This window comes from Chiloscyllium plagiosum, chromosome 13 (genome assembly GCF_004010195.1).
Source record: "Chiloscyllium plagiosum isolate BGI_BamShark_2017 chromosome 13, ASM401019v2, whole genome shotgun sequence".
In the NCBI taxonomy this organism is placed as follows: domain Eukaryota; kingdom Metazoa; phylum Chordata; class Chondrichthyes; order Orectolobiformes; family Hemiscylliidae; genus Chiloscyllium; species Chiloscyllium plagiosum.
Window position 1 is genome coordinate 75,016,256 of NC_057722.1, and position 15,194 is coordinate 75,031,449.

General features: G+C 42.6%; 1 protein-coding gene across 1 annotated transcript in view; it reads left to right on the forward strand.

The window, feature by feature from the left end:
- LOC122556201 (glutamate-rich protein 6-like) overlaps window positions 1–15,194 on the forward strand; it is a 67,882-nt gene that overhangs the window by 11,287 nt on the left and 41,401 nt on the right. Inside the window, exon 4 of the mRNA XM_043702749.1 lies at window positions 5,657–5,742. Within this exon, the coding sequence (XP_043558684.1) occupies window positions 5,657–5,742 (86 nt within the window). The remainder of the gene's footprint in view (window positions 1–5,656; window positions 5,743–15,194) is intronic.

The window sequence follows — 15,194 nt, forward strand, 5'->3', positions numbered from 1 at the left end:
TTATGTGAGTGGCCAGATTGGAGGTACACAAAGATCCTGCAGGGCTAAAGAAGGTTATGAAGAGCCAAGGTCACTGAATCCTCAAGTGTTCGACAGCAGAAAACTCCTTAATCAAAATTGCAAGTATATAGAGTGGTTGTTTACACCACATTCCTGTACTGCCGTGGACTGTGTACTAGCAACACATAAGAGCCCTGGAGAGACTCCATTAGCATTGTCACTCCTCTGAATTCAATTGGAAGTATATTGAACAAAGGCTGGTCTCTTCCTTGAAGCCACTGCCAAAGCATTCAGGCAAAATCCCTGCAAAGTCAATTTTATTGAACTGGACATTCTGCCTGGATGGTCAAAAGGAGTTTTCCCCACCAGGCCCTGTTTTCTCCACCACCAAATGGCCAAGTTGCAGGAAGGGACAAAGAAAGCACTTTAATGACACCCTGATGCTCTCCTTGAAGTTGCTGCAGCATTGGCATTAATGGTTAGGAGGAGCCTGCTGCCAATGGGTTGAAATGGTGACAACTTATCCATTAAGCTGCTTCATGTTTTGAGTCATGAAGTCTTAATGATGAGGCAGAGCATCAGAGGAGAGGGGAAGAAAAGAAAGCAGACACTGCTTTTTATATCCTCCTCCCTTGAGGAACATCCTGCTCCATGCCTCCAAAGATTTGTGGAATAAGAATTTGTTATTTCACATGAGGATCTATGGCAGAGACTCAGAAGGCTGAGTTGATGTATTGAGGGACAGCTGAAGGTGACACAATCTCAGAGTAAGCAGTCACCCATATAAGAAAACTAAGGAGGAATTCATCCTGTTGGAGAATGGTATATCTGTGGAATTCTCTACTGCAGAGGGCTGTAGAGGCTGGTTTATTGAGGATATTCAGTGCTGAGACAGATTCTTAATCATTAAGGGAATCAAGACTTATGGGGAAAAAGCAAGAAAGTCATGATCACATTGAATGGCAGATCAGACTCAATGGGCTGAATGGCCTACTTCTGCTTCTACATCTAATGGTAACTGGTACTCACTGGTGGATGGATCTTGTTAATTATACTGAATTTAATAATGCACAAATATTTCAGTCCCATGTTTGCAAAATTGTAAACATTGGGCAATCTCTGAAATATCTTTTTAAACCAGGGTATTTTTCATAAACAGTTCATGTCCTGTGATAGTCTATTTACAATCTAAGACCTATAAGTTTGTAAGTTATTTATAGGGACTGGATTCTTTAATTAATAACAAGTTGGGTTCCGGCATTACCTCTTTAACTTGTGTTCTGTTTCCAGAAAAGAGACACATTCACTGAATGGAAACAGAGCTTGAGCTACAGGGGGAGTATGATGTGAATAGAATGCTGTAATGACTTCCTGCAGAATCTGCTTTCTAACATATTGTTCACTTGAATCTCATCCATTTTTTATTATCATGCCTCAAGAGAAACTCGAAATTTTAGAGAGAGGAGAATCAGAACTCTTTAGCCAGCTCTCAGCGTTTTTTAGCTCAACATCCACAGGTATTTCTATTGATATAAGTTAACGTTTTGCATCAAGTTAACCAATTTTCAGGGGCTTTCATTTATCCTTCCACACTCAACTGCCCTTACCCATCCCCACTTTATGTGGCACTATCCAAAATCCTTCCTCAACCAAGTTGATTCCTGCAAAGGTGGAACAACCTGTCAGTGGGAGTAAATAAAGCAAAATCATGCTCCACTTATCCTCTGCACCCAGAATCAAATTAACCTTAGCACAACAAGGGTATAGGCAATGGCCTCGTGGTATCATCACTGGACTGTTAATCCAGAGACCCAGGTTATGACCTGGGACCTAGGTTCAAATTCCAGAATGGTGGAATTTGAATAGAATAAAATATGGAATTGAGTCTCATGATGACCATGCATCCATTGCTGATTGTCAGGAAAACCCCATATAGTTCACTAATGTATTTTAAGGAAAGAAACTGCCATCCTCTGGTCTAGCCTACATGTGACTTCAGACCCGTAGCAATGTAGTTGACTCTTAACTGCCCTCTGGGTAATTTGAGATGGGCAATAACTGCTGACTTAGCCAGTGATGCCCTCATCTTATAAGGAGACATCTTTGCCAAAGGCCTGACATATTATAATGTTTGCAATGGGCCTTGCACCCAAAACCAAGAGGCTTTGAGCAGAGGTGCAATGTGCCAAATGAGGCTGATATCTGAATTGCATCTCAATCTCAACGTTCTTTCTGTGAAGAAAAGATTGGTTCCCCAGTGCTGAAAAATAGGACGCATCGTGAGATAACATTTATGCAAGTTGTCAGGAGTCTCAGGTCTGCTGGCTTCTCTAGCTCAAGGCACTGAGGCTAACTGCAAAAACCCTTAACTGGGGAGATAATGACCAAATGGTATTATCGCTGGACTCTTAATCCAGAGACCCCAGGTAATGCTCTGGGGACCTGCATTCAAATCCTGCCATGGTGGAATTTAAATTCAATAAATATCTGGAATTAACAATCTCATGATGATCATGAATCCATTGTCAGGAAAAGCCCATTTGGTTTGCTACTCTCCTTCAGGGAAGGAAACTCTATCCTTAGCTGGTCTGATCTACACGTGACTCCAGACCCACAGCACTGTTTGACATTTAACTGCCCACTGGGCAATTAGGAATGGGCAATAGATGCTGGCCTAGCCAGTGATTCCCTCATTCTGTGAATGAATAAAATAAAATTCAACTACTTGGCTCAGATGGGCTATCGGCCAGAAGTAAATCGTAGTATTTCTGGTCTCTGATACAATATCCAGCTGTTCATGTGCTTTCTAAAAATTGTTTGCAGTGTTAATTTAACATAATAATACTCTATGATATTACTTTGAATTTACAGCATGAAAGCAAACTGTCTGGCCCAGTGTTGTCATATTTGTTCTCTGCACCCATCTCTTTCAACCTACTTCATCTCACCCTGTCAGAATAACCTCTTCCTGTCCCTTTTCTACCTCATGCGCTTATTTACTTTAAAAATATCTTTTGTCTCAAGCACCTCATGTGGCAGAAAGTTCTCCATTCCAATCATTTCTCTTAGAATTTTAAAAACCCTAGATTTGGAATCTACCCACAAGTGGAAACGTTATGTTTATCCTGCTGTGGTCATTGATGATTTTAACAATCTTTATTTGGTTGCCCCTCAATCTTCTATATTCCCTGAGAGAAAACAATCTCAACCAGACTAACTTTCCCGGCAGGTCTTTACTCTCAGTTGGTCTGATGATTGTAAATCACTTTTGCACCTTTCCACCATTTCTAAATGTTTTTTTTTCTGCAATGCAGAGACCAAAACTGCTTTGAGATTTATAATGTACGTTGCACACTTATATTCACTTGCCATTCTGTGGCACACACACCTGCAGCTGTACAGTTCCAACACTGGTTAGAGTTTCTCTCATTCACTAGCCTTGGTGATGCCCTCTGAGGCATCTTTACTGTCTGTCGTGAATTTCAACACTTATACTCACTTTGCCCAAATGGTTAGGACCACATTTACTGCAACAGTTATATCCTTGATGATGAACAATTGACAAAAGCACAGATAAACTTTCCGGTAACAGAATAGTGTTAAATTTATACATGACAACATAATGTTGACACTTGTACACTAAATGTGTTTTCTCATTTCAGAGCCTTTCAATAATCGAGTCAGCATGGATATTTATAGCATGGAAAGAGGCCTTTCAGTCCATCCTGTCTATGCCAGTCACTAAACATTTATTTTAATCTCATTTTCCAACACTTGGTTTGTAGCTTTGTGTGGTATGATGTTTGAAGTGCTCATCCTATTGGTCCTTAAATTTCCTCAGGGTTCCCGCCTCTCTCACCCTTTCAGGCCCAGATATCCACAACCCATTGAGTGAAAGATTCTTTTCCTCACATTCCCTCTAAACCTCCTGCACCTGACCTTAAAACAGTGCTTCTGGTTATTTAAAGGGAAAGGTTAGTCTCTATCTACCAGGTCTATGACTGTCAGAACTTTATACATCTCAATCAGATCTCCCCACAGCCCCTTTGCTCTGAGGAAAATAACCCCAGCCTATCTAATCTCTCTTCATCACTCCAGCCTGGGCAACATCCTGGCGAAACTCTTCTGCACCCTATCTAATGCAACCAATCCTTCCTATAGTGTGACTTCCGGCACTGCACAGCACTCCAGCTGTAAAATTTACAGCCCAGGAACAGGCCCTTCGGCTCAGGCTTGAAGGGCCAAAGGGCCAGCTCCTGGGCTGTAAATTTTCTTTTCTTTGTTCTAAAGTTATATACAGCTCCATTGTAACCTCTTGTATTCAATACCGTGACTAATAAAGACAAGTATCCCCTGTGCCTTAAGTATCCCCTTAACCACCTGATCTGCCTGCCCTGCTGACTTTAAGGAGCTATGGAAGTATTTGTTTAAAACCTCAGCTTTATCTTCCTGCTCCATTTTATTCTTTCATGAAATGTTACCCATCCCTAAGTTCCCTTGAACAAAGTGAATCACTGGGCCAGACCAGGTTGAGATGGTAGACTTTCTTCCCTTAAGAAACCAGATGCATTTTTACCACAACCAGTGATGGTTATCATTTTCACTTTAGGCTAGCTTTCAATTCCAGATTTATTAATTGCCCAGTGATGGGATTTGATACCATAATCCCAAAGCCTTTGGAGTCACCTGGAGTGGTATTGCTGTAGTGGTCAAGTCACTGGATTAGTAATGTTCGTGTTCAGAATCCCACCAGGACAGGAGGTGCATCTTGAATTCAGTAAAAATTGTAGATTGTTGGAAAAACCGAACTGATTGACTAATGTCCTTTAGAAAAGGAAACAACTCTCCCCACCAGGTCTGGTTTATGCTTGACTCAAGCCAATATGCTTGACTCTCAACTGCCCTCTGGGGCAATTAGGGGCAGGCAATAAATGCTGGGCTAGCCAGAGATGCCCTCGTCCTGTGTGTGAATAAAACAATTTAATAAAAAGCTAGACTAGTGGTAACCATGTAACCACAGTCAATTGTCATAGGAACCCATCACTAATAGTCTTGAGGGAAGATTACCATCCTCACCTGGTGTCGCAATGTAATTCACCAGTAATGCTGGCCTAACCAGTGATGTCCACATCCTACGTATGAATAATAAAGAAACTAGTCCAGTGACATTATCACCTGGCCACCTTCTCTCCAGATTAAGTAAATATTCATGGGTTATGTAAAGAGGATAGTGTTTCCCATTTGCTTGCATGAGGATTACTGCAGTCACAACTAGATTTTAAAGCACAAGGTCTATTATTTGATGAATAACATTTGGCTGGAAGGCCTCATCATATTAAGCTCCTCAAGATGTTGAATGTTGACTAAATACAAAAATAAAAACAGAGAATGTTGGAAAAACTCAGCAGGTCTGGTGAGAAAAAAACAGAGTTAATATTTCAAGTCTAAAGACTGTTCTTTGTGACTGGTTCCTTTATCCCCCGAAATATTAACGCTGTTTCTCTCTGTACAGAGTTTCCCCAGCATGCTCTCTTTTTATTTCAGATTTCCAGCATCTGCAGTGTTTTGTTTTCACTTGGCAAAGTATCACTCAGTTTTGTGAAGAAAGGTTTCTCAGAAAGCAAATGTTGGATGATTTGTTCTGTGTTGGTTTCAGATAAAGAGTATGAGTCAATCCTGGAAGACGATGTCAGTGATGTAACTTCAAAAGGGAGCCTTGATGACATCATTGTTCATTCTGAGGTGAGCAATATGATTTACAACTGCTCAGAGCTCTGGATGATTAAACATTTGCAGGTTAAGGGATTTGTAGATCCTTCTGTTCCCTATGTAGTGTAGAATGTAGACTATTAAGGGCTATTAGTGCCTCTACCTTTGAACCAGGAGGCCCAGGTTCATAGAAAATAGGCAACCCTTCTCCACCTTTCAATGTAATCATGGCTGATCATCTAACTGAGTATCCTGTTGCCACTTTCTCCCCCCATGCCCTTTGATCCCTTTAGCCCCAAGATCTATGTCTAGCTCCATTCAAAGTCTTGGCCTTAACCTGGGTGAGGAGGTTGAGGGGTGGGTTAGTAAATTTGCAGATGACACAAAGATAGAGGTGCAGTTGATATTACAGGCTATTGCAGGCTGCAGCGCGACATAGACAGGATGCAGAGGTGGGCTGAGAAATGGCAGATGGAGTTCAACCTGGATAAATGGGAAGTGATGCATTTTCGAATACTGAATATAGGATTAAAGACAGGATTCTTGGCAGTGTGGAGGAACAGAGGGATCTTGGTGTTCAAGTACATATATCCCTCAAAATTGCCACCCAAGTGGATAGGGCTGTTAAGAAAGCATATGGTGTTTTGGCTTCCATTAACGGGGGATCGAGTTTAAGAGCTGCGAGGTTTTGCTGAAGCTCTGCAAGTCCCTGGTGAGACCACACTGGAATATTGTGTCCAGTTCTGGTCGCCCTACTATAAGAAAGATACAGAGGCTTTGGAGAGGGTGCAAAGAAGGTTTACCAGGATGCTGCCTGGATTGGAGGGCTTGTCTTACGAAGAGAGGTTGACTAAGCTTGGACCTTTTTCTCTGGAGAGAAGGAAGAAGAGAGGAGACCTGATCGAGGTATACAAGATAATGAGAGACATGGATAGAGTAAATAGCCAGAGACTTTTCCCTAGGGCAGGATTGACTGGCACGAGGAGTCATAGTTTTAAGATATTAGGAGAAAGGTATAGAGGGGTTGTCAAAGGTAGCTTCTTTATGCAGAGAGTTGTGAATGCATGGAATGCATTGCCAGCGGTGTTGGTGAAAGCAGAGTCATTAGGGACATACAAGTGACATGCACATAGATAGCAATGAGTTGAGGGGCGCATAGGTTATTTTATTTTACACTAGGATTAAACCTCGGCATAATATTGTGGGCCGAAGGGCCTGTTCTCTGCTGTACTTTTCTATGTTCTATGTTGTATGTTCTATGTTAACTCCTCTCTGTGAATCCCAGACTCCCCACTCTGGGCAAAAAGTGTCTCCTTATCTCAGTCCTAAAATGCCAGGCCCATATCCTTAGTCTGTGACCCCTGGTTCTAGACTCCCTGGTCATCATGAACATCCAGGATTTGTCTCGTCTAGTCCGGTTAGATGTCAGGTCCCACCTGTTCTAGAGGTGTGTGGGAACATCTCTGAACAGGTTGCTTAGTAAAATAAACAGACTGCAAACATTGCATACAGCCCCACATTGAAACATCTAACATCAATAAAGCATATTGCCTCCTGTGTATGCCTTCTGTCAAATGCACTGATCTGCAGTATATTGCATGCCTGACCAGCTGTGCTTTGTATTGAAGCTGCAGGCTGTATACATTGCCACCTTCAATGGACCTGTGTATCATCAGTTCACCACAGATCCCATGTGCTTTGAGCCAATTCAGATCACTACCTCAATTCTCTGATTGATTACAAAACAGTGAGCTCCCTCAGATTGACTTATCTTGAAATACAGTATGGTATTGTCAAAAGCTACAGAACAGAAGGACCCGAGAGTCCTCACCCACGAATCACAAAAAAAAACTAGCCTCCAAGTTCAATGGATAAAAAGAAAGGCAAATAGAATGTTAGCTTTTATTTCAAGAAGAATGGAATATAAAAGTAGGGAGTTTTTTTCCAAAATTGTGCAAAACACGAATAAGACCGTAATTGGAATACTGTGAACAGGTCTGGGTCCCCATCTAAGGAAAGATATCCCGACTTTGGAGGCTGTCCAGAGAAGGTTCACCAAGTTGATACCATAAGACCATGAGATAGAGGAACAAAATTAGGCCATTCAGCCCATTGAGCCTGCTCCACCGTTCAATCATGACCGATATGTTTCTCAACCCCATTCTTCTGCCTTCTCCCTGTAACCCTTGATCTCCTTACTAATCAAGAGCCCATCAAAGTCTGTCTGAAACATGCTCAATGACCTGGCCTCCACAGCCCTCTGCAACAATGAGTTTCACAGATTAACCAACCTGTGTTTGAAGAAATTTCTCCTCATCTCAGAACGAAAGGTTTGCCGCTTCACTCTGAGGCTGTGCCCTTGGGTCCTAGTCTCTCCTACTAGTGGAAGCATCTTCTCCACATTCACTCTATCCAGGCCTTTCAGTATTCTGTAAGTTTCAATGAGAATAGCAGGTATGGAGGGAGTGACTAAGGTTAGTACATTAGGCCTGAACTCCTGGAATACAGAAAAATCAGAGGTGACCTTATTGAAACATACAGGATTCTTAGAGGTCTTGACAGAGTAGCTGCAGAAAATTTTTCCCCTTGTGGGAGAGTCTAAGACCAGAGGGTATAATTTGAGGATAAGGGATCACACATTCCTATAGGAAGGATGTTGTGAAACTTGAAAGGGTTCAGAAAGATTTACAAGGATGTTGCCATTGTTGGAGGGTTTAGGGTGAGGCTGAATAGGGTGGGCTGTTTTCCCTGGAACGTCAGAGGCTGAGGGGTGACCTTTTCAAAGTTATAAAATCATGAGGGGCATGGCTAGGAAAAATAGACAAAATCTTTTCCCTGACGTGAGGGAGTCCAGAACTAGAGGACATACTTTTAGGGTGAGAGGGGAAAGATTTAAAAGGGACCTAAGGGGCAACTTTTTCACACAGAGTGTGGTACATGTATGGAATGAGCTACCAGAGGAAGTGATAGAGGTTGGTACAATTGCAACATTTAAAAGGCATCTGACGGGTATATGAATAGGAAGGATTTGGAGGGATATGGTCCAAGTGCTGGCAAATGGAACAGGATTAATTTATGATATCTGGTCAGCATGGACGAGTTGGACCAAAGGATCTGTTTCCATGTTGTACATCTCTGTGACTCTATTTAAGACAGCGATAAGGAGGAACATCTTCTCTCAGAAAGTTGTATATCTGTGCAATTCTTTATCTCAGAAAGCTGTAGAGGCTGGGTCATTAAGAATATTCAAGGCTGAGACAGGCAGATTCTAAATCAAGAAGGGAATTAGGGGAGAGTTGCGGATTATCAGATCAGCCATGATGTCATTAAGTGGCATAGCAGACTCGATGGGCTGAATGGTCTATTCCTCCTTTTTACGTGGTGAACTGATCAGACGTGCTGATCCTCAGTAGGCTACACTTTTGGTTAGGATAGTACAGCATTGTCAAGTTTCAGAGAAGAACATGCTAAAGTCTACACTCCTTCAAATCAACCACTTGCTTCACTGTGTTGAAGAGGCCCTTCATCATTTGTGTTTAAGGGTGCACTTAACTGAATTGAAATAAGAAGAATAATACAGCAACGTAACCACTGAAGTTTGTAATTGTTATTCAACTGCTCCCCTTCGCTCATCGGACAAACATTACTATCTTTATTGCGTTGATATTTGACATCAAGCTGTAACAAAGGTGAACTGGTTAAGTTTAAATGATTCCAATGGCTTAGCCTTACAGACCAGGAGGGTTTAGTCCTTGGTCTATGTTGAGGGAGTGTTTCTCATTTCCATCAATAGAAAAGGTACTGTATCCACTGTCAGTGTCCTCTGACTAACACAAACAAAATAGCAGCACTGTAGCTTAATTATACTGTGCCCTTGACACAGGAAAGTAAGTCACAGAATCACTGTAAGGCCAAACTTACACATTTGAGCCATATCAGATTTTCAAAATTTGGTCAAAAGGGGAAGTGTTCAGGGGCATCTTAAAGGTGAAAAATTATTTAGTTTAATGGAGAGATTTAAAGAAGAAATCCCAGAGTTTACTGATAGACAGCTGAAGATGCAGACACCAAAGAGATTAAAATTTGTGAAATGCCAAGAGGCTAGAATTAGATCAATGCTGATCAGACAAAGGGCTGCAGGGGTACAGAAGACACCAGGCCCTGGAGGAATTTAGAAACAAGGATGAGAATTTTAAAATCTATGTGCTGATTGACTTGGAACTGATATCGCGTAACAGGCACAGGAGTGACAGTGTGGTGTGTGTAAGAACAAATGCAGTGGAGTTTTGGACAACCTCAAATTTATGGAGAGTAGGATATGGGAGATCAGACAGGAGCCTCTTGAACGAGTCAAGATTAGTCTTTTAAGGTACCATGGGTATACAGTCCTAATCTTCCCCTTATGTGCTGGAAGTAAGCATCAGTGAGGACAAGATTGAAATGTGGCTACAACGTCCTTATGAACAAGTCTCACTGTGAAAACTCATAGATTGAATAATGGGTGCTTGTAAAACATACCGGAAAGTGACTGGTAGATTTATAGATGTATGAGTGACAAAATTAGTTTTTAGCTGGATTAGATTTCTGGCAATAAGCTTTTATTTGGAAGAATTCCATTCTCCCCTTTCCTCCACCTTCATTGTTTTTTTTCCATTGGAACAACTTTCTGAAAACTTTTTTTTTCTGAACTGAAGACTTCTCCAACAGTGGTTGATGAGGACTTTGACCATGGCTGCCATTTTCCCCACACCACTGATCTCAACCATTCCACCCAATCCCACACAGACACATTCCCCTTGGTATTGTTATTCATTCATGGGATGTGAGCACCTCTGTCTGAGCAAATATTTATTTCCCATGCCTAGTTGCCCTGCAGAAGGTAATGGTGAGATACCTTCATGATTATTGCAATGCACCCACAATGCTGGTGAGCGGAATGTTCCAGGATTTTATCCCAGCAACAGTGATGGAATGGCAATACATTTCCAAGTCAGGATGGTGAGTGGTTCAGAGGGGAACTAGCATCTGGTGGTGTTCCCATGTATCTGCTGCCCTTATCTTTCTAATTTGATTTGATTTATTATTTTCGCATGTACCTAGGTACAGTGAAAAGTTTTGTTTTGCCTGCAGTACAGGCACATCTTACCATACAAAGTGCATTTGGGTAGTGGAACAGAGTGCAGAGTCTAGAAGGATGAGAGGAGATCTAATTGAAGCATATAAGATGCTAAAGGGGATTGACAAAATCGACGTTGAAAGGATGTTTTCCCTTGTGGGGAAGTCTGGAATAAGAGGTTATAGTTTTAGGATAAGGGGTGGCAGATTTAAAATAGCATTAAGGAGGAATTACTTCTCTCAAAGGATTGTAAATCTGTGGAATTGTGCAGTGGATGCAGGGGCACTGAAGAAAATTGAGGAGATAGATAGATATTAATAAATAATGGGTTAAAGAGATATGAGGAGCGGACAAGAAAGTGGAGTTGAGGCCAAGATGGGATCAGTCATGATTGTATTAAATGGTGGAGTACCTGATAGGGGCTGAATTGGCTAATCCTGCTCCTCATTCTTATGTTCCAAATATTCCTAATCAAATATAGAACAGATTAGCATACTTCCCTACCGTGTGGAAAAAAACACCAGACTATATATAACAAAGACAACAAATTGATGAGAAACACATTACATGGTTCGACAACCTCCTAACAGCTTTTGAATAACATTTCACTTCAAAAATAAGTAGCACACTGGCAGGATGACTCTTCAATGGCAGATGCCAATGGTAAGTGTAGTGAGTACCAGACAATATAGAAGGAAACAGATTTCACAGAATCACAACAAGAGGCTATTCAGTCATTGTGATTGCTTTTGTTTTGCATAATGTCTACTTTGACCAGTCAAGTAATATACTTTCATAAATTTTATAAGGTAAAGCATATTTTTGGAAAAAATATACATTGAGGAGAAAGCAAAACCTACCAGAATATAATACTGCTTCACAATGAGGCTATGTCCATATATTTTTTCCTGTTGAACATTGCGTAATGTGTTTGTTGACTTTTAGTCTAAGTTATATTCTGGTAAGTATATTCAGTTTACCATTTGAAGATAATGAGACTCATGTTTTGGTATATGGTATATCATCGTAGGTTGGGGTAGAATAGAAATGCATTTTTGTTTGATCAGAGATGTCACTATCATGACGTTTATCATCATCAGCGAAGGATGATGAGAGATTTGTGTACATTTATTGGGATTGGCTTGGAGATGCCGGTGTTGGACTGGGGTGTACAAAGTTAAAAATCACACAACACCAGGTTATAGTCCAACAGGTTTAACTGGAAGCACTAGCTTTCGGAACACTGTTCCTTCATCAGGTAGTTGTGGAGAATAAGATTGTAAGACACAGAATTTATAGAAAAGTTTACAGTGTGATGTAACTGAAATTATATATTGAAAAAGACCTGGATTGTTTGTTAAGTCTCTCATCTTTTAGAATGACCATGTTGGTTTCAGTTCTGTAAATCGCAAAAAGTTTTTTAAAAGTTACATTCTCAAGTGAACTTTAACAATTGGTGTCATGTCGGCCTAGATAATGTATTGAAGGTTTTAGCTCTCTGTGTCAGGCTGTCTGTGCCACAATGGTCAGACTGATTCTAATCAAAAAACAGATTTACAGAATCTGACATGGATTCATGCAATCTTTGAGCAAAGTAACATGTAATTCTGCAAGTATAAATTCACCCCCACAAAATTATATATGTATATGTGCCTGTGGGTGTGGGTGTGTGTGTGTGTGAGGGGTGGGGTTATGAGTGACTGTGAGAGGGTGTGTATGTGTGTGAGAGTGAGTGTAAAGGGGTTTAAGTCTGTGAGAGGGTATGTGTGGGAGTGTATGTGTGAGTGTATGAGAGAGGGTCTGCGTGAATGTGTGTGTGTGTGTCTGTGTGTATCTGTGTGTGTTTGTGTCCATCTGTCTGTGTGGGTATAGTGCAAGGGGGTCACCTGTAGTGTGACATGAACCCAAGGTCCTGATTGAGGCCTTCCCCATGGGTACCAAACTGAGGCGATGATGGTGTAGAGTGCTGAAACATCCATTGTGATGAGGAATGTTCCCGGTTTGACTGGTCCGTGGTTGTTGTTCAACTGAACAACCAGCAACACTACAGGCAACTACCGGCCAACCCGTCCAAACAGCACACCATGAACTGAACACACTGATCAGGACTTTGGACCCAGCTCTTCAGAGTTCCATACGCTCACTCATCCCACGTACTTCTCGTGTAGGCGACTCCTACTACCTTCTGAAGATACACAAAGCCAATACACCAGGACGTCCCATCGTATCAGGAAATTAGACCTTGTGTGAGAACCTCTCTCGCTATGTCGAAGGCATCTTGAAACCCATTGTACAGGGGACCCCCAGCTTCTGTCGCCACACTACAGATTTCTTACGGAAACTCAGCACCCTCAGACCAGTCGAACCAGGAACATTCCTTGTCACAATGGACGTTTCAGCACTCTACACCAGCATCCCCCACAATCACATCGCGGCAACAGCCTCAGTACTCAACACCAACAACTGCCAATCTCCAAACGCCATCCTACAACTCATCAACTCGATCACAACATCTTCACCTTTGACAACCAGTTTTTCATCCAGACACATGGAATAGCCATGGGGACCGAATTTGCACCCCAATATGCCAACGTTTCCATGCACAGATTTGAACAAGACTTCTTCTCTACGCAGGACCTCCAACCAATAATATACACCAGGTACATTGATGATATTTTCTACCTCTGGACCCATGGAGAGGAATCACTGAAGAAAACTACACAGGGGTGATAAACAAGTTTCATCCGACCATCAAACTCACCATGGATTACTCTCTACTATCTGTCTCATTCTTGGACACATGCATCTCCATCAGGGATGGGCACCTCAGCACCACGCTGTACCCCAAACCCATGGATAACCTCACAATGCTACACTTCTCCAGCTTCCACCTGAAATATATTAAAACAGCCATACCCTATAGACAAGCCTTACGCATACACAGGATCTGTTCAGATGAGGAGGAACGCGATGGGCACCTGGACGTACTTAGGGATGCCCTCATAAGAACGAGGTATGTTGCTTAATTCATCGACCACCAGTTCCGACCTGTCGCAGCAAGGAACCATAATGATCTCCTCAGGAGACAGACAAGAGCTGCAGCCGACAGGGCACCCTTCGTTGTTCAGTATTTCCCAGGAGCCGAAAAACGTCGCCATGTTCTTCGCAGCCTGCAACACATTGTCAATGAGGATAAGCACCTCGCCAAGACCTTCCCCACACCTCCACTGTTTGCCTTCAAACAATCACCAAACCTCAAACAGATCATTGTTTGCAGCAAATCGCCAAGCTTTCACGACAACTCCATACAACCTTGTCACGGTAGACACTGCAAGATGTGACAGAATGTCGACACAGATACCACCATTACACGTGGGGACACCTCCCACCATGTACGTGGCAGGTACTTATGCGACTCAGCCAACGTTGTCAATCTTGTACACTGCAGGCAAGGATGCCCAGAGGCATGGTAGATTGACGAGACCGAGCAGAAGATACGACAACGGATGAATGGGCACCGCGCAACAATCAACAGACAGGAGTGTTCCCTCCCAGTCAGAGAACACTTCAGCAGTTCGGGACATTCGACCTCGGACCTTAGGGTGACCATCCTCCAAGGCGGACTTTGGGACAGGCAACAACAAAACGTGGCCAAGCAGAGGCTGATAGCCAAGTTAGGTACCCCTGGAGATGGCCTCAACTGGGACGTGGGGTTCATGTCACACTACAGGTGACCCCACCGCGCTACACACACACACACACAGACAGAAGGACACGCACTCAGACAGATACACATAGACACTCCTACACACATACATTCATGCAGACCCTCTCTCATACACTCACACATACACTCTCACACACACCCTCTCACAGACTTAAACCCCTTTACACTCACACTCACACACATACGCACACCCTGTCACAGACACTCATAACCCTCTCTCCCCAACACACACACACCCACATTCACACATACATGTAGGCGGCACGGTGGCTCAGTGGTTAGCATTGCTGCCTCACAGCACCAGGGTCCCAGGTTCGATTCCAGCCTTGGGCAACTGCCTGTGTGGAGTTTGCACATTTTCCTCATGTCTGCATGGGTTTCCTCCCACAGTCCAAAGATGTGCAGGTCAGGTGAATTGGCCATGCTAAATTGCAAATGCTGGAAACCAGACTCTGGATTAGTGATGCTGGAAGAGCACAGCAGTTCAGGCAGCATCCGAGAAGCAGTAAAATCAACGTTTCGGGCAAAAGCCCTTCATCAGGAATAATGGCAGAGTGCCTGAAGGGTGGAGAGATAAGCTAGAGGAGGGTGGGGGTGGGGAGAAAGTAGCAAAGAGTACAATAGGTGAGTGGGGGAGGGGGT